At 39.1% G+C, this 20686-nt stretch overlaps 1 protein-coding gene across 2 annotated transcripts; it reads right to left on the bottom strand.

Moving 5' to 3' along the window:
* Positions 1 to 1383: 1383 nt before the first annotated feature.
* Positions 1384 to 9223, bottom strand: LOC122846165 (phospholipase A and acyltransferase 4-like). Of its 2 annotated transcripts, XR_006373190.1 has the most exons (5): positions 9007 to 9223; positions 8301 to 8409; positions 7427 to 7695; positions 3400 to 6208; positions 1384 to 3327 (listed from the first exon to the last, which is right to left on the bottom strand). XR_006373190.1 is itself a non-coding variant. In XM_044142958.1 (4 exons), exons 1-4 carry the CDS (start codon positions 9019 to 9021, stop codon positions 6101 to 6103), a joined length of 501 nt encoding a protein of 166 aa, XP_043998893.1. In that variant the 5' UTR covers positions 9022 to 9223; the 3' UTR covers positions 1384 to 6100. The 2 variants fall into 2 exon arrangements, 1 of the variants encoding a protein (XP_043998893.1); XM_044142958.1 differs by having other exon boundaries at positions 1384 to 6208.
* Positions 9224 to 20686: the final 11463 nt, after the last annotated feature.

Below are 20686 nucleotides of genomic sequence, written 5' to 3'. Positions count from 1 at the left end.
GTAGCGCCTTGAAAGTGGGTCTCTGTCTCTTTAAAAACTCCTGCTCTTTCTGACACTCCGCCTTCAGGAAGTCGTCACAACATGGCTCCTCTATCAACCCTTTTTACCAGCACTGCACTGAGAAGTAGCTCCTATAATGAGCTCAGCTAATGCACAATTCCCCCAGCTGTTTGCTAATTGCTTCTGGCTAGTCTGAAGGAGCTGAGAGGGGAACACGGAGGGGGGGGGGGGCTGCTCTGTGAGGTGGGAGCTCAAGTTTAATATTAATATCTTTCCATCATCCAAGACATCAGTAGAGGTGAACTCAGCTACGTTCAAACTGACTCAATAAGAATAGAAATAATTCAAAGGAAAACGACAAAGACAGCGTTGGTTTTTAAGGTTCCTAAAATGATTTTCAGCATTGGCTCTTTCATCACCAAGTGTCCGAGGATTTAACAAGCTCTTTCAATAAAACGCACTGAGACTTTCCTGAGGAAGAGGTCATTAAACCCACAACCATGTTGGCTTTGAGGGAGGAACAGTGTGTGTGGAACAGAAAGCTGCTACAGGAGATTGGGAACCAGTGATCTAAGTAATACTGTCAGCCTATAACGCGATTCCAAATAACAGTTAAAAACATGTCACCTTTGATTATTGTCAGGTACAAACAGCTTTTTTTCCTCGTTGCAACTCTGAAAACGGGTCTCCATCAGTAATACAGAGCATATTAAAAGCCTTACAGGTGATGGACTGGTGCCCCCTACAGGCGCAAAGGAAAACAGGTGATCCAACTTTTAAAAAATAGAATTTGTTACACGTAATCACATTACATTTATCCAAGTAAATATATTAAGGTGTCGTGTTTAAAAAAAAAAAAAAAAAAGCAAATAAATTAAATTTGACAAACTGAATTTGATTGCATGTAACAAATTAACTCTTTTTTTAAGTTGGAGATCTCTTGGATATAAGATACGTAAAGCGGAAAGGAACATGAAATGGAAAAATAAAGAATTAATTTAAACTACATGCAACACACAGGAGTTTGGGTTCAGATGTTTTTCACTCTACACTGGTTCGTGCCACTAAATACATCTTGTATTAACATGCGCAGTCTACTTTTCAGTGATATTATTATTATTATTATTATTATTATTATTATTATTATTATTATTATTCAGCTCTGGATAAAATTGATAGACCACTTAAAATAATTAGTTTCTCTGATTTTACTCTCTACGTGTCTATGTCTGAGTAAAATGAACATTGTTCTTTTATTCTATGAACTACTGACATGTCTCTGAAATTTCAAGCAAAAATCTAGTATTTATTTGCAGAAAATGAGAAATGGTCAAAATAATGACAAAGATGCAGCGCTTTCAGACCTCAAATAAGGCAAAGAAAAGAAGTTTGTATTGACCTGGAATCAACAACACTAATGTTTTAACTCAGGAAGAAATCAGAAATCAATATTTGGTGGAACAACCAGAAGGGTTTCAGGGGGTTCAGTGCAGTGGGCTCTTCATTGTTTCCAGAGCTGTATATCCATACAGTGTTTGTAGTTTTTTGTTTTTTTTCTCTGTCTGCAGGTGTAAAATCAGACTCCATGATGCTGACTTGTATTCTCTTTAAGCTTCCTCCTGTTTTCTACTCTTGCCTCCTTCTTTCCTTTCAAACCTTTTCCCCAACTTTCCTTTCTGCTTCCATTTCCATTACATTGGCAATAAACAATTTTCTACAAAGATCGGGAATTACTGATTGTACATCGCACGTATCGGGAAATATTGTCAGAATGAGAATTATCATACGACTCGTGACGGTGAATGTCCTCAGCATGAACAGGGTACATGTTTCTGCTATAAACTTTCTCCAGGACTGACGCAGGCCTCTTGTTGACATTCTACGACATATAATTGGTTCAAATGCCCAAAATGTGCATTGATGTGATGTGTGTGATTTTAGCCATTTTAACTGGGAAGAGATTTAGTAGAGTCCAGATTTATTCCTCAGCTGAAATTGCCCCATTTGTCGAGCCTTTAGCTTTTATTGGGCTTTTATTGTCATGATTGTGTGGATGATAGTGGACCCAGAGGCAGCTTGTAGGTGGAGGATGTTTTAATGACAAGATGGTGATAAAAATCTTACAAAAACCACAGGGAACACAGGGAGCCAGAGCAGAACAAAAACCACGAAGGGGATTAGGAAATACATCTAAAAAGAGTAGATATGGGGCGTCCTGTGGTGGCGTAGGGGATAGCGCAACCCACATTTGGAGGCATTCAGTCCTCGACGCAGGGTTCGATTCCCGGACCCGGCCGACATTTGCTGCATGTCTTCCCCCCTGTCCTTCCCCCTTTCCTGTCAGCCTGCTGTCATATAAGGGACACTAGAGCCCACAAAAAGACCCCTGGTGGGGAGAGAGAGAAAAAAAGTAGATATAAGGAACATAGATAAACTAAAGCTCAAGGAATAACTACACACAAGAAGTAAACATACTTGAGTCACTAAGTACAAATTGAAATAAGGTAAGACAGAAACACAGAAGAAGAAAAAGAAAGACACCTAATAATAGTGAAACTAAAACCCCAGCTCTACCTGGTTTGGTCAGATGAAGCAGAAATGGAACTGGAATCAGACTGCATAGCTAACAAGGCCGTGTTTACAATTCAACGCCAGCAATTAGATTTTTTTTGGATTTTTTTATTTTTCTTTAAAAGCAGTCGACTTGAAGGTCTAATGGCTGTTTTTTTTTTTTTTTTTTTTTTTTTAAAGTAATGACTTTGTGTCCTTAAAGGCACAAACGGCATTAACCCGGGCTTTTGTTATTCTAATCCATCCCTGTCTGCAGCCGGAGACTGAAAGTTTGTGTTGCAGGAAGAGTTTTTGTCACTGGGAGCTCAGAGGAGGTGTGTGTGTGTGCGTGTGTGTGTGTGTGTGTGCACCCTGACCCCCGTCACGTTTATGGTGGTCCTGTCCTGTCTTCCATCGCCCGATCGCGTCCGCCCGGCTCGTCTTTATGCCGGAAACACTTCCCCGTGTTCACCTTCTGCCAAGCCGCCTCCGTCACAAAAACCTCCTCACACGACAAACACATTTCCACCGGCCCTCATTTGTCGACTTATCTGGCAGGGCGGCAGTTTGCTTTTTCAATTAAAGAGAGAGAGAGTCATTAAACAGTTTGCAGTGAGGTGGTGGACTGTTGTCTGATGCCCAGGAAGAGCCTGTGCCATCTCCTCCCGAACTTGAACAGGTGCAAAGACGACAGTCAATGCGATCTTTGTGTCGACTGGAGGAACTTTGGACCTGGCGCCACCTCTCCTCTGTCTGGCTTCTGGAAGACTTGAACCACTAAAAGAAAGCGGTGACACGCTGCTGAATGGGAAACCATATATTCTTGACTGACACAAGCCACTAAAGTACCTGCTTGTTTTGCCCACTGGCCGTCCTCCATGCTCCCTCGTCGATTCTCACAGACGGCTCTTGTTTCTCACTACAATGAAACGTCACTAAATGACTCCCTTTGAAAACTGCTGGGTCATTTCTACAACCCCACATGTTGGCATCCATCATGCTGCAGGGACAGAAGTTGGGTGATTCTAAACAAACATACGTTTATGTTTTTTAAAATAAAATTATGTAACTTTTGTTTTCAAAAAATGTTTGTTTGTTTTTTACATTGACGTTAAATTAATCAGCATGTCGTGACAGTATAGTACGAGATGGATAATCTATGAGAAGATCAAGTTCCTCTTCCTTGCAGTTCTAATAACACCGTTTGAAAGAATGCAAAAAACACCAACCAGAGCCAGTAGGAGGGTCTTGGTGCCATCATGCTCATGTACATGCTGCTAAATGTGATAATTCCAAACAACTTACAGTTTCAGGAAAACTGTTTATCCACTGTCATCATTGGTTATGCTAGTTAGCTTTAGCATTCATGACTGGTTTTGTTTATGTAGCGTGGCATAAAGAATGGGGCAGGATGTGAGCAGCACATACACAAGAGTGACTGGCAACACAAAGACCCTCGTCCTGGCTCTGATTGGACCATATGGAGAATGCAGTTGAGCTAAATTTTTTTCCACAGATTATCTGTCTTATATAAAACTGTCACAACATATTAATTTTAACATAACTTTTTATTGTAAATTTTAAAATAAAAAGTTTAGATACGCAAAGTTTAAGTTACAAATTATGATCTAGTTTTTTGGAATTGGAGGAAATGAGGACTGTCATTCTGATTTGTATGTTGTTGTCTTTTTTCCTTTTTTCATTTAATAATTATTTTATGTTAGCCTGCAAAGTTTTGATCTGGAGAGTGATATTAAAACCCCCAGATCAATGTACATATTTAACAGAACAATAGAAGTTAGTTGTATTTTGTTTTTTTGTTTTGCTGTGCAACGCCACTTTAATAAAACTTCACTTCCACTTCCAGAGCATTTTTTTCCCCTCCTGCTCCATGGTTGTTCGCTTTCAAACAGCTTTGCTGTGAGTCATTCTGAGAAAGTTTCATAATCTAATAATAATGATAAAGCTGAGAGAATAATCTACCCACACTCTTCTGATGGTACGACTTAATTCACTTTCACTGTTATTGCCTAAAAACATCCCTCACCGCCGTCGTAATCGACTCCAACAGGGGGACAAATTGTGTTTCGCGGCGGGGTGAAATAAAGGTTTTTGTCAAATGATTGACTTCAGCAGCAGCCGTGGATCAGGCTGAGGAGGTGGGAATAAAAACCTGCCGAATAAAATGCTTCAGGTTTCTCCGCTACTTTGATTAAAAACAATAAAGCAGTTAGGGTAGAGTCATTTTGTATCCAGTGAGTCATCAGGTTGTGTATCCTCACTGTTATTGAACATAAAAGGTGTTTCTGAGTTTAGTGAGCCCTGAGGCCTCTATACACTGTAAAACTGCTTTTAATCAGATTTTATGAAAAAATATTCAATAATTCCAGTAATAATCACTATGTTTCTCAACTGAAATAAGTATCACACATTGTCAACCGGGAATATTTTTTGTTGTCAATTATTCTGGATCACAAGTACAATGTTGCGAACTCTGCATTTAAAAAAAAAGATTTTAGTTTAGTGACGGTAACTCGCAGCCAAGCCGTTTACACTCTGACCCGCCGCTGTGTTTGCTGTTGGGGGTCGTGTGGTGATGACCTTTGACGTGTGTACATGACCTCGTGACCTTTGGTGTCAGATGATTTCACGAAAAATATTTTGTTGGAGATTTTGAGGGGAATCAAATCAAACTGACATCAGCATCGCTTCGATTCGAGCGTGGTGACAGACAATAATTGGCAAAAAAGAATTCAAATAGAATTATTAAAATCAGAATTTAAAAGTTTGTCTAAAATGATGCAGAGAGTTTATCTTAACTGTGATAAAATAGCATTTTTTTGCTAGTAACAATGTCAACAACAATCACCTCAATTTAATGTCGTTGTTGGACAACTGGTCAGCTTTTTAAAGTGTAAATTAAGTTCAAATTGAAATTACTGGGAGAAAAAAAATAATCTAAATGTACCTCTCTGTCTTACTTTAGCCTGAATTATCAACTTTCTTTTTGGTGCTATATTGTATTTTGCTTTTGCACCAAAAAAGCTAATAAACACAAAGAACAGAAATTAAGAAAATATTAACTCCAATTATTGACCAATGAGTGTAAACGATAAGAACATGAGAAACATAAATGGAACTGAAAACTGGAACACCCAAAGATCAGAACTTCATCGTTTTTGCCAACACAAAATTGCTTAAAATATCTGGAATCTGAGATGTGGGAGTCAATTCCAGAGGATTCAATACGAATGTAAACATGCAATACCAAATCATTTCTGTGGTCTAGTTTTAATCAGTTATATGTATTTATTCACAACAAACACATCAACATCACTAATTCAGTTGTAAGCTACAGGATTACCTTTTATTTTTAATGAAACATGAATTAATACAAAATAATGCATTTCCATTTCCATTCGAGAAAATGCATTTAATATTTGCAAATAAACGAAGAAAAAAAACCAACTGAATAACGAAAATGAACCATTCTTCATGCTTTCATACAGTTTTTGGTACATTGAAGACTTTTGAACACCTTCAGTCATAATCACTTTTTGTCTTTATTTTTGCGGAAGGCAGAAAACAAAGCGGCTCCCACCACTGCAACCGCCACACCGGCGGCGGCAACCCCTCCGATCACAGCCGCGCTTTGAACCTGCAAACAGTGAGCCAAACGTTATGCGACTGAAACGTAGCGAGGGTTTTATCAGACACTTCAACTCCAAACAAGTTACTAGTCCTGAATGCAGTTTAAAAGCCAGTCCTTCACATCAGAGCCGCAGAAGGCTCTGAAACAAGCGGAGGTCAGCTGCCTTCGACTTCGAAAATTGTTGGGTTTCTGGTGCCTTTTAAAAGCACCTGATGGCATCATGGATAGAGAAGATTATGTGGAAATCTTGAAGCACAAATTCCTCTCCCAAAATATACAACCAAACTAGTTACAATGTGACTTAATGGCAACAAAGTTTGGAGTTGCCATGACAGGCCCTGATCTCAGATCTACAGACCTGACTCTTTTAAACCTGCTCTGTCTGGAGGAATCAGGCAAAACTGAGGCAAACTACTGAGAACCAAGGATACTGAAAATGTTTAACTCAATGTTTAACAGAGATGCACTGATTCACTGTTTTCACTTCCGACCGATATTTGAGGTTTGGTATTGGCTGACACTGATCCCATACTTAAAATGGTTCTATTTTTTTAAGCACAGGCTTAAACATACTGAATTACAGACTATTTATTTACCAACTCTGCACCAGAACAGCACATTTAAATGCAACAACAGCTCCACTAGCTTGGTCAAACATTAAAAAAAAATGACTTTAATTTGTTCAGTCAGTGCAATTAGGAGTCGAACAGCCAATGGAAAGTAAATAATAAAGAAAGTGACACTGACTAAAACAATAGATTGAAGGTTGAACAAACTGTCAAATGGTTCAGAAAGTTCAATTGGGAATAAATCTAAATTAAAATTAAAAATAAAGCATGATGTCGATCAGAGCAAAAAGCATAGAACTAGACTGAATAGATCTACCATTATGGATCGGGAACATTGTCATGATACTCCATCTAAAATTTTTTCAATATTGGAATCAATATTGAAAAAATTGATTCAATATCCAGATTAATATTGGATCGGTGCCTCTCTAATGTTCAAAGGGCAAATCAAATTTTCTTTGTATTGCAACTTTGAGCAACAAGGCCTTTCAAAGTGCTTTACAGCCTAAAAACACAAAAATACATAGAACACACAGTCAACAGGCAGTTTCCCTCAGATTGAATCATTGAATCATCATCAAACAGTTTTGCTTCCAGCTTGTTCTAAAGCAGATATCAAAGCGTTATTGAGGAGAGTCCGTAAAGGTTTGCTCACCTGTCGTGATTCCGGTTTGCCGTATCGAAGCTCAGTGACAAAGTGTTCGCTGTTATAAGTGGCGACGTTGTACGGACGCTCCTGACCCACCATCTTCACAGCGTTGCTGACGATGGTGCTGGGGTCCAGAGGCTGGTACTCGTCGTCCAGGAGGTTGTTGACTTGGAAGCTGTTGGACCCGACCACTTCCCAGATCCTCTGACGCCTCACCGTGGCGTCGCTGCTCTCAAGGAAGGAGAGCAGCTGGAGCAGATCTCCTCCTCTGTGCGCTTTATGGGACATAAAGGAGTAAAGGCTTATTTATGTAACGTGTTGCCACAGACAGATGTCGCAAAATCGTTCCCAAGAAGGATTGACCCAACAAAATACACGGCAATACCGGAAGGTACGACTTCGTGAATTCTTCCATTTCGAGAATGAAGTCATAATATTACAAGAATAATCAGTCACAGGATTTTGTTTTAATAAAAAAAAAAAAAAAAGATTACTAAAAATTAACAGCAAAATTTCTAATAGACAGTTTATGAACATCAAGATGCTCAAATGAGGAGCAAAGCTGAATATCATGAGCAAATATATGACATGAAATATCACTAAACCGCTGAATTTAGTGATACTCTGTGTTTAGAATAAGTGACTTATTCTAAACACAAAATAAGTCTCAGCACGGAGCCCTGAGGAACTCCACGTAGCAGCTCTTTACCTTCAGACATAAACTGGTTTAGAAATAAAACTCCTACCAGAAAATGTGGGAAATAACTGACAAAATACAGAGAGAGAGAATTAAACTTAAAGATTTTATCTCTACAAAATCTCTAAAATGATGCGAGTGAGTTAGGATGTTGTGATACTTTTACACAAAACCTTCCCTTACTTGAAGGAATTAAATGTACGACTTCATTTCCTCCGATGTAAACAGCCCAGTGGTGATACACCCCACCCAAGATTTCTATCAGGTCCCCCGGCTTCGCATCTATGTCGAACTTTAACAGATTGAGAAAAAAAGAAAATAGTTGGAAGGGGGAGAAGTGAAGAGTTAAACACAGACATAAAGCATATATTAGGCTGCACAGTGGCGCAGATAAGGTACTCTGGGTTCTCCGGTTTCTTCCTAAAGTCCAAAAACATGACTATTAGGTTAAATGGTCTCTCTAAATTCTCCCTAGGTGTGAGTGTGTGTGTGTGTGTGTGTGTGTGTGTGTAGGTGTGTGTGCGCGTGTGTGTGTGTGTGTGTGTGTGTGTGAATGGTTGTTTGTCCTGTCTGTCTCTGTGCTGTCCTGACTGGTGACCTGTCCAAGGAGAAAGGCACCAGCACCCCTCCTTACCCCATAATGGACAAGGCTGTAAGAAAATGGGGGGATGGATGAAGCATATCTGTGACTGTAACTAGTTATCTAATGGTTAGCTGTCCAGCAAAACATGAACGATTAAGGATTAAGTGAGTTTTATGTAAGAAAATAGGCAGCAAAGTTGTTTATAGCTTTTCATTTTCACGTCACCTAAAAGCTTTTAGAAATAGATCAGAAAGGACGGTAAACAATGAGACAGAATACTTGTTAGTAGAACCTGGTGGGACTCACCAGAGTGGGAGCCATGTCTTCACCCGGACGACTTCGCAGAAACTGAAACTTACACTAAGTGTCCTCTCCAACTTGAAAACGGTTACAGCAGACACAGATTATGTAGACATGGTGAACACAGTGTAGGCCCAGTACACGGCCTCATGCTGTGAATCATTAGCTACACCAGGCCCATGTTGACCTAGTCATTTAGTTTACACTGTAGACTTTTGTTTGCAATCAAATAACTTGTTAATAATTTGCTTTGTAGCGTTTTCGTTTCGTTTTCAGTGAAGTAGCCAGGAGCATTACACTGTAAAATCACCAAACCTTCCCAAGTGTTTTTAGAGCAAATATCTTTAGATGCTAGAATTAAGACAAAAGTAACATTAAAGTAATTTTTCAGTAAGATTTAAATCAATAATTCCTTAATATTGATGAAAAAATAATAATTCCACTGCCAGATTATTTCACTTATATGGAAACATGTCTTATTGTAAATGAAGTAATCTGCCAGTGGAACTATCCCGTTTTCATCAATATTAAGGAATTATTGACTTAAAACAAGTTGCTTGTTGCTGAAAAGCTACATATAAATTAATGTACCTGAAATGAGACAAGCCTAAGATATTTGAAACTAGACCAAAAATACTTGGTAAGATTTTGTGTTTTTGTAGTGTATAATTGTGGGGGAGCTCCAGAGAACCACGGCTCAGACACACATTTATTTTGAAAGGTCAATTTTTTTTAATACACCCACAAATCTGAGCTGCATATAATAGCCACTAGCTGTGTTTCAATTGCAAATATGGAAAGAGATGTTAGTGTTTGCTACATGTAAACCACCTTCAGTTATTTTCTGACATAAATTGTTGCTATGGATACCGTGTGACGCCACTCTTTGGACGGCAGCTGTTGAGAACATCTGAAGAAGAACGACACACATCTGTCAGATTTGGACTGAGCGTTCTCTTCTCCTTCCCATTTTGAAAACTGAAGAGAAATGATCTTCCATTTTATATGTTACCTTTATACCCCAGGCGATTATTAATTAAATATATAAACATATAAATTTTTTTATTGGCATTGGAGAGAAATGGGACAATGTTCACTGTAAAAGTACGATCTGGACAGGAATGACTCCTTCAGTCACTCTTATATCCCATCGATAACAACAGGATTTGGAGAGTTTGTGTTTTGCTGGATAATGGCAGCAAAACTGAGCTCCAAAATGTTAATGTTTGTCCTTCTTCCATAATTGTAAGTTTAGTTATGGTAAATCATTACAGGTAAAACTTGTTTGGGTAGTCACTCCCCCATGAACAAAGAGGAACCAGCACACTGTCTCCATATTCACATGCTGGCAGAGTATGAATATGGATACAGTGTGCATAAGCAGAAACCTCCTTCACACCATTCAACTGTTGGCATGGTGACGAGTTAATTAAACGTCCCTCTGGGGTAAACTCCTCTTTCAATTACGACTAAATATGAGATGGTCTGACTTTGAAAAAGACCTGATGGAGTTTATCTTAATGTAGGCAAAAAAACAAAAATGTATTCAAAGTCTGACCACATCAACTCTTTTAGAATGAAGCAGCCAGATTGGAGAAATGAGAATCTCTTGAAAATAAATGTGGGCCATCTGAAAAAATGTCACAACATTGATAAGTTTCATCTTTCCTACTTAGCAAATCTCGACGCGTCATCATGTCTATGAATGCAATATTAATACAATACCTCTAAATTGAAAACCTCTCATCTATGCGTGCCCTTTTTTAAACTTTTTTAACTGCCTATTTTCAGCTTCTTCTCATAAACAGATCACTACTTAGATTAATGTACTCCGATACTGTCCACCAATGGATGTGGTAAACAGAGGTCATGTTTGGATTGTTCTATTGCTTTTATTATGATAAAGAACATGTGTTTCTTTATTTGGACCTAAATGTAAAATCAGAAACAATGCCACTCTTAGTTGAAGTGCAGCCGTTATTTTTAATCATTATTATTTTTTACTTCAAGATGTTTTTTATGTATTACTTTTGCACTAATTTTAATACTACTTTGGAATATAGAAAAGCGCTTTCTGCTTATTGTGGGGAATTATGTGCCAATAAGAACTTGTGTGTTTGCTTTGAAGTTTATCGTCTCCCTCTTGGGGGGGATGTTTTAAACATTCAGCAGAAAATATCAGCTGAAAACATGCATGTAAATATGAAACAAACTGTGTGTATTTTGTGTTTTGTCCTCACACTCAGGAACGTTTCCAAGTTGACATACCTGTTAGTTTGATTTCTCCCCAGGTCCCCATTAAGTGCTTAAAAGAGGAAATCCTCAGTCGGAGCATCACAGGGAGCTCGCTGGATGTTTGGAGAAATTCCCTGTGCTCACATCAACACGGCTGTGCTTTTTATTAAATACAGCTGTACCACAGTATATCCTTGCACCTCTGCCAACAATAATATTTCTTCCTCTTTCTTTTTTCTCCCTCGTCTTCTTCAGGATTTCTTGTTCACTCTTGTACTCTGTGGCAGCTCTCTTCACCTCGCTGACAGCAGACAGAAGCCAGAGAGGAGACGTGAATCCAGACTTTCATCTCCCTTTACGTCTGTCATGGCTGCCTTTCTGCAGCAGCAGCAGCAGCAGCAGCTGTGGAGCGCCGCGTCTCGCCGGCTTTTGCCTTTCTGTTCTTTATCCCATCGCTGCGAATGTCAGCGATATACTTGGCGATATTTTCCTGGCATCTCTGTATTATTGTAAGGCAACTGCGTGGTTTTTTTGTGATGTCATATCATGTAAAATTCCAAGAAAATCCAGTTGTTTCTGGGAGAAATGTGGAGGCGCAGCAACTTGGTTGGGACAATATGAGCTTTTGAATTTTGACATGAGAAAATCTCTACTGCTGAGTAAGTGATGTTCACCCAGCTACCTGCAGTGCTGGAAGTCAGGTGAACAGTCATAAATGAAGCTTGATTTTAACGACAAAAAAAGGGAAGTGAAGGATTCATGAAATGTCACAAATTACATAATTTCAACAGAAAAAAATAATTTTGAGACTCATCTAAAATTCTTTTAACTTCAAATGTTTTCAAGCTCAGACATTTCATTGTTTCTCCTAGAAGATTTCTGAGATGAATCTCAAAGTTTGCTAGAAAAAAAACTTTAGCTTATTTCTTCTTTCAAGTAAATGTTCAACTTTTCAATCACAGAAAAAAAAAATTAATAGAAATTTTGGAGATTAATTTAAAAATTTCTCAGTTTTTTGTTTTGTGAGGAAATTTTGCTGTCTACCGTGGCCCCAACCATCATATTTGGGGCCACGGTAGACCCCGTATTTAAGCCCTTTTGCTTAAATACAAAAGGGTTTCAATACCCCTTTTGTATTTTAGCATTGCAAAAGATGTTCCACAGGGTTTAATTTTAGGTCCAACTCTTTTTTTCAGTTCATGTAAATGGTTCCGGGGAAAAAAAGCAAACTTTTTCTGATGACATTGTAGTTTACTACCATGTAAAAACGATTACTGTGGCATCTATAGCCTGCAGGGTCAGGGTCACCATAAATTCTAAAGTTCTGCTTTTTGCTAACAACAAGAAAGTTCCACAAACTCTGCCTCCCATAGAAACAATCACAGATATATCGGTTGAGTATACCGAGACCTGTAACTACCTAGGCTTAGAAATCGATGAGATTTCATGCACGTTTCATATTGACAATGTTATAAAGATGTTGAATATAAAAAAAAGTACTTTTTCTTTAAAAATATCTCATGTTTTTCTTTCAGTACTAGGAAGCATCTTGGATTGAATGGATCATATCAGAGGTGTCCAAACGTTTTGCAAGCAAAATCATCGAGTTGAAAGCACTTGGAGGGCCATGAAAATGTATTTTTGTGAAATAAAAATGTGTAAATAAATGTATGTTTTCTTTTTTTCAATTTTTATCTGTTCAATAATTAACTTAACATGCAAGGTTTTATTGAATTATACCAAATAAACAAATTTTTGTTGAAAATGGATCTGTAAAAGAAAAAAATGGTTCAAAACATAAAGGGTCCTGCAGGATTAGTGTCATCACAAAACATAAAAAACAGACCTTCAGTTTGCTGTGACTGTTTTATTTTCATAATAAATAACAAAAGCAAAATTTTGTGATCATTGACAGTGCAAACCAAGAACCTAGAGTGTGTAAACCCAAACTCACTGTTTGTGTGTGTATCCAGCAGGTGATGCTGTTAGCTAGCCATGAGAATAAATCTTAACAAGGGGAAGAAAGAAGCAAATCAACTATGTGAAAAGGCAACTGCCTCCTAAACCTAATAACTGGTTGAGCCACTTTTGATGTCTGCCATCAAGCATATAGAATTTCTGTCAGCAAGTCTTTTACATCACAGTTAAGGTCTTCAAACATGAGGAGCAGAAGTTCAAATTTATTTTTAAAAATAGGACAATAAAGGGGCTCTACATGTGCTTTCCAAGCACTTAGTGCCATTTCACAGCACAACCAAATAACTATGTTACCTTCAGTTGTTAGGAAAAAAATTCTAGATATATCAAATGAGTCTTGATAGAAAGTTGAGTTTGTAACTTAACCCCTTGAAATTGGGCCTCTGTCTCTTTAAAAACTCCTGTTCTTTCTGAAACTCCGCCTTCAGGAAGTGATCGCAACATGGCTCCTCTATTAACCTGTCAACAACGTTTGTACCAGAGTTATACAGAGAAGTAGCTCCTATAATGAGCTCAGCAGACAGGCAGGTCCACCAGATTTTTGCTAATTGCTCCTGGCTAGTCTGAAGGAGCTGAGTGGGGCAGGGCTGCTCTGTGAGGTGGAAGCTTGGAAACTTTGATCAGAGGAGGAGCTTCGCCTCGAAGGCAGAACATTTTCTGCTAGTGTAGAATTCATGCCTTTCAAATCCTGAAACACCGAATAAGAGCTAAACCACCATCCAACCACCTCCATGTTTGATTTTTTGCTATTTTTCCAAAATTCTTTGCTGGCTTTACGATACACCTTACAAAAAGTTCCACTTTTATCCTGCCAGCCCAGATGGTATTTAACTGTAAGTCAAAACACTGATTAAAGAGTTCCTCAGTCACTTCAGGACCTGCAGCACATCCTAAGGAAGTGTTTGTCTGTCTGTCTATGCTGATCTATGGCAGAAAGTGGGGATAACTGTAGAATAATGCAAAAGATTGCAAATTATTCCCATCTGCTGGGTTTGACAATGTGTTTTCTGCCAGCATGCACTCAGAGCAATCTGCTGTTTGAATCCAGTTTAGAAAGGGAGCAGATGGCAAAAGATGTTGAGAAAAAAAGAAATAAATCAGTTTGTGAATTTTCAACTTTGGATAAGATAACTTTTAAACATCTTTTAGGAGGAGACAAATACAGTCAAGCAAGTTCCCTTCATGATGCTAAGTGGGTCACCAACAACTAGAAGTCGACTTCCTTCATTCCTCTGAAATCTGTTCGCTGCCAAAAAAACGTTTCTGTTCACAGTGGCAAGAAGAATAGAAAAAACAAAAGAGAAAAGATGACAGCCACTGTGGAGCTGTCATTTCTTAAGATTAGATGACAAGTCTATGAGTGTTTTGCATCTCGAGCCAGAAAAAACACAGAGCAGCTCAGCAGCATGAGATGCTGATTGATTTTTTAAAAGGAGCTCTTGTTCCTCCTTGCAAACTTCCTGCTCTCAGCCAATAAGCCAGCAGAGCGCAGAACGCGCTGCAGCCAACATCTCCAGGGACTTACTGACCCTGACAGCAGCTCTGACCTCCTTCTGCAGGCCGGACTCAAAGTTTTGCTTTCTTACTCTTTGTGTGATCAGACCGTCCCCTGTGTTAATGAGAGAGTTGGTTTAAAGGTTAATGAAGTCTGGCCATTCTTAAATAATAAACGTGCCTAAGACATAAAAAAAAATTCATTAATGTTGGTGTCAGTGCTTTGCTTCACCAAGAAAAAAAAATAAGGCTACATGTTCTTTCAGATTACTCAGGGAGAGGAATCTGGCAATGACATGACGAAACATCAGACTGTAAAATTTAGAAAAATTCAACCTATAATTTTTTTCAATTAAGTACATTTATTCAGCAGGGAGTAAACCCTAACATGAATACACACATTCTTGTCTCACTATACTTGTGTGGACTGGCACTGACTTTCATTAATTTCTGTAGTCTGACCCTGGTCTTCTCTCTAATCCTTACCACCTCTATGCTATAGCTAACCCCAACTCTGACCTAAACGTAATTCACATCTTAGTCCCAAACCGAACCCACAAACTATGTGTGGACCAGAAAAATGTCCTCACACTGCCTAATGTCCTCACAGCGCCAGTTTTATGCTGACTTTTATCCCTACATGTACATAAAAACCAGTACATGCACACACACACACACACTCACACACAAGTGCAAACAGTGTCGGTTCTTATGTTATCTAAAAACGAATGTGTCTAAGCTACCAGACAGAACAAGAAAAAGAAACTTATCTGTACTGAGTGAAAGTGTCAGAATGAGCAGACAGAAGGTGGATGATGAGTCACAGAAAGATGCCTCTGCTCAGCCTCGGTGGTCTCCTTGGAGAGCTGCTCCCTATGACAGACAGGAACGGTAGATGTTTTAACCATCTGGTGAGAGCTGAGATAGCACCAAATGCTGGTGACTCATTCAAAACCAACGCCTTTCTGCTGGGATGGAAGCTCTGTCTGTCTTCAAAAACAGCAACATCATCTGTGAAAGAAGGTTTCAGAGTTTTTAAAAAGAAACGATTGTAGCAACCTGTGAAGCTACTTATATATAGCATTTTAATTAAGTATAAACTCTTCATCTGTTTCATTTATCAAAAATCAATCTGAAGTTTGATATTTTTTTTGTAAGAAAGCTTGTATTGCATGCTTTTCAGAAAGAAATGTTAAATGTGTATTATCATAATAATCATTTAATAGAACTGCACAATATTAAAAACTATTGTAATGAGGAAATATTAGTAAATACTCTTATGACCATAAGAGTTTTGACTTGTGCTTATCTTCTTCTTTCCTTTCTTTGTCATTTGTACTTCCATCACCCTACAACCTTCAGCATTTTGGCAAATGCCCTTGGCGTCCAGTGTGAATATCTGCTTCCTTAAGACTCTAACAGGCTACAGATGACATGACGAAGATGTAAAATGCAACCCTAGAAAGTCCAAATATCCATTTTGGTTCACATTTTGTGAAGAAGGAAGTCATGCTCAGTGTCTTCTTCAGAGGGTTCTGTGTTGTTTTCTTTAGTGGTTCTTGGTGCACCGTCACTACAGGCAAGGAGGGGAACAGGTTTTTCAAAGGGGTTGGATCATTTGACACACTGGAGGTGAAAATGGAACAAATGTTTCCTTCTCCAATTTGACTGAGTCTACTGGTCTGCCAGGTGAGAAAACACCTATGAAAGTGCTGGTACCAGTGAATACCAACCCACTGCTTCTGTTCAAATGTCATAAAAACAACATGGAAGTCAGCTGTAAAGCATTTATGACTCGATTGATGCTCAAACGGCTTGATGCATTAACTGTTTCCTTACAGATTCACTTTAAATCAAAGTGTATGAAAACTGTTCCTTTTTGTGTGAGTCGAGAGCTGCAGCCTGAGTTCATCTGCAGTAGGACCAGCACTGGATGATTGATTGCTTCTTATCTCCCCTGGTGAATCCTGGCCTTCATTTCAGTTACAGATTCCTTTCTTATGTCAGTGGACGTGTCCGCCGGCCCTCTGGGCTCTCCCTCTCCATGAATGGCTGCATTCTGTTTGACGGCGTGCTGAGGGCAGGCCTTTGTTTCCTTGATTGATTGGCTGTGGGTTGTTGAGCAGCTTCCAGGAGATCATTAGTGACTTGACCTGACAGCGCTGGTGACTGCCGCAACCCAGTGGCATTGGCATTCAGCGCAGACAGCTGCTCAGAGAGCGGGGCTTTACTCAAACACACTGACCTCAGCTTGTAGTTGGAATAACTGGAAACTTGGGAGCGCCTAGGAATGGTTTTTGATGTTTTGAGACGGAGCTACTCATAGGAGGTAGAAAAGCTCTGAGTTGTAGACCAAATGATGCATTTACACCAAACACGTGGTTTACATTCAAAGTCTATGTGGACGGGTCGAGGGGCCTTTGCGGTGCGTTTTGAACATGTAGTGTGGCCCGATTTGAACGCTCCAGACGGACATGACAATCAAAACGCACCTTAATTGTATATCTTAAAAATATTCTACAGCGAATAAATCCAGATTGCACATAATTTTGATCGTAAGAGGGTTAACTTTTCAGCAGCACCAAGTGGCCAAATAAGGTGCCATATAATCTCGATGAAGTAAATTATCATAATTAGTCGTAATTACAACATATTTAAATAAAAATGTGTGAAGCATTTTAATAGGTTGAGACTAGGCAATGCAAAAGCATCACATTTGCTCCAGAAAACGATGGATCTCTTTCATCTATTGTGAGACTGACATGAACCCCAGACATATTTTACTGCTGCAAAAACAGAGCAGAGCAACACTTTAGATGCAGTTACTCACTGCTACAGCAACAGTATGCTGCTTTGAACAAATGAAAAATGATGAATGCAAAAGCAACAACGACGTGAGGAGTGATCCCATGTTACATCTGTCCTGCTCCATCGATGATTTACCGACACCAGCAGTGTTAAAGTGTTTTTATTTAAAAATCATTTATTAGTTGTGAAACAGTTCTGCAAACTTTTGAGGGTTTTCTGGATTTAATCATTAATCTTTCCCAAAACATCAAAACCTGTCATGACTGTATGTGTCAGATGTAAAGTCAGAACTTTAAAAAAATAAAAAATTGGAGTGTTCATCCAAAAAGTACATCATGAGAAAATGGGAAGTCTTGTTCTGACACCATGAAGAATTTGTGTTTGGGCACCAAAATGAATCTGCTTTTATGAATCTCTAGATCTTTGTTTCTGCCTGAGAAGTCAGACCACAAATTCTGTGAATTAAGCAAACACAAAGGCGGCCTCCAGCCAGAAGCTAAAGCTAAGTTTGGGAAGCACATGCCTGTCAGGTTGGGTGTAATGGTGAATGAGATTCAAACTCTTAGGCTTGTTTTATTTTTTTTTTAAGTAAGTCAGAAATCTTAAATTTATCTGCTGCACATTTAAACCAGTAAATTACTGGGTAATTTCAGAATAAAGCTTTGTTCAAAGTTTATCTTAGACTAACCTTTCAAAACAGGGTCAGAGAACAGTGGAAGCTTTTTCTCCCTGTCATGAAGGTCAATCCAACCCGACCAAAACTTTGTTTACACTGGAAAGCCCTGACTATCTCCTGTGCATTTCCTTTTCGCTGACTTATCTGCATAAATATTTTCTCTAACACTCCAAAGTTATCATTCTGACGGCAATTAATCCAGCACTGTTCTTTCAAAGAGTAAATGCGCAATACTCCTCAATAAGCCCAAACCAAAACACCAAGTAAAACAAATGACTCAACGCTGGATTGTCTCCGTACGTTGTTGCGCGGCGCGGCGCAGGCCGGCGATGCCCCAAAGAAGCAGGAAAAATGGAAGTGATTTGAAGAACAAAAAGCTCTGGTGAATGTTTTCCTTGGATTGTCAGGAAAGACTTTGGCCAAACTGACCCGTCCTGAACTCCCTGCGTTATCCTCGGACCTTTTCCCAGCTGGCAACAGAAAATCCCCCCCCCCCCCAACGATCATCACTCATTGGACATTTTTCCGTTTGTGCAGCTGAATGTTTAACGAGGCGATTCAGGGGCAAGATTCAGGTTAAGTGCTGAACGTGTTAAAGCTGTCGGGACTCTCTCTTGAGCTGAGAACCGATGACCCGTCGTTTAACTGCTGCTGCACCCTGCCGCTGATTTACACTGCTGTAGTCCCCTGGATGCAGCAGCCGCCGCCGCCGCCGCCGCCGCCGCCGCGCTGCTGGTGGTTATTTCAGGAGCTGGAATCTGTGTTATGTTTTTCTCCCAGGAGTGGAATACTTAAATGTATCCAGTTTATACCCAAATTAAACACCTGCTGCTGTAAAAGAAGTGGACCCACTATGTATCAACATCTACAGGGACACGTACCAGTTGGATAAGGGTTGTCCTTACTGTGGTGCCTTCCAAAAGTATTCCTGACCTTTGAACTTTTAAATGTATTGTCACTCTACTGCCACAAAGCTCAACGGGACTTCCTGCCAAGGTTACTGTCGTTGACTAAAACTAACAAATTCACGACAGCTGAAACTGAGAGAACCTTTTAGTCGACTGACATGAATATAAACAGTGGTGAAAAACTACAACTTACTGGAACTACATTGTGCGTTTATAAAACTAACACATACTGAAATTTTAGATACAATATCTTCTTCTGACCTTTTTGAATTCTGCACATAAAAAATTTACCAAAGAATGAAAAAACTAAAACTGCTACTATAACAAGAAAACAAACTGAAACTAAACAATATTTAATAAAAAGTAGCAAACACACGCTAAAACTAACTGAATTAGACCAGGTGTGTGTCTGAGTGAGATGGTGTTATAACTGAACTACACGTGTTCTGCGTGACAGACATCAACAAATGTACTGTTGTAGCCAATATGAAAAAAATATCTGCAGTACCATAACTTCAACCTGAAGAGGGCAGTAGTGAGATGGTTTAAGTCCAAATATTGCTGAATTAAACACACTAAAATGTAGGGATGCACAATATGGGATTTGTGGTCGATATCGAATATTCCGATATGTTACAACTCATTTGGCTGACAGCCGATATTAACACCAGTGTATTTTTCCTATACTTCCTGACTGAAACTGTATGGATTCCTCTACTGTTGAATTAAAATGCTGCATTATCTTTGTCAACTTAGCCTGCTACCAAATGCTAAAAAGGAGGCTGAAAATGATGGGACACTTTCAACTTGCATTATGTTTTCTAAGACAACGACAACATTCAGACAGTGCAAATCTGATGTTGTGCTGTGCTGCAGGCACCATTTTTATTGGTTTGTCATATAAAAACAACGGCTTTTATATCACTCAGTAATTTTGACGTCCGGTATTAAATTGCACAGCTAAGATCGTCCGATAACGATACCATGCCGATATAATGCATACCTACTGTGATGTCACAATTTGCATATGAACATGAAGATCACACCCTTAAGAACTAATTCATGCAGTTTATCTGCAAAAAAAAAAAAAAAAAGGTTTGGGGTTTAGTTATTCTTTAAACAGCTCTAAACATAAACACATATCACTCTTTTTTAATTGTCTTTGTTTCAACGTGATGCACTGCAAGTGTTCATCTGTCATAAAATCTCAATAAAACGCAGAAAAGCTTATGGTTGCATTGCTATCATGCACTGCAGCATTTTGTTGTGCAAGTCATGGGACAAATTACATCGTGACAAGATGCTGGGGTTTAACTTTTTGCCAGAAAAAAAAATAAAAACTCTGCATGCTCACACTTCAGTGAACTGAAGTATTCCAATCTCCTCAGTCTTCTGCTAAGCTGGGGTAATGTCTGCAGTGTGTTGATGATGATAGATCGCATCTATTACATCAGTCTGGAGGGGACAAACTGTGCCGCACTCAGCCTGTTAGTTTTGGGTCACCAGCAAAGTAATACAGAGCAGCTTCCTTACTAACAGATTCTCCACTGAAACAGGCCCACACTCTGCTGCTGCACCAACAACCGGG

This window comes from Gambusia affinis, linkage group LG16 (assembly GCF_019740435.1).
Source record: "Gambusia affinis linkage group LG16, SWU_Gaff_1.0, whole genome shotgun sequence".
In the NCBI taxonomy this organism is placed as follows: domain Eukaryota; kingdom Metazoa; phylum Chordata; class Actinopteri; order Cyprinodontiformes; family Poeciliidae; genus Gambusia; species Gambusia affinis.
The sequence above is the reverse complement of the archived record's forward strand: the minus strand, read 5'-3'. Positions and strand labels throughout refer to the sequence as shown.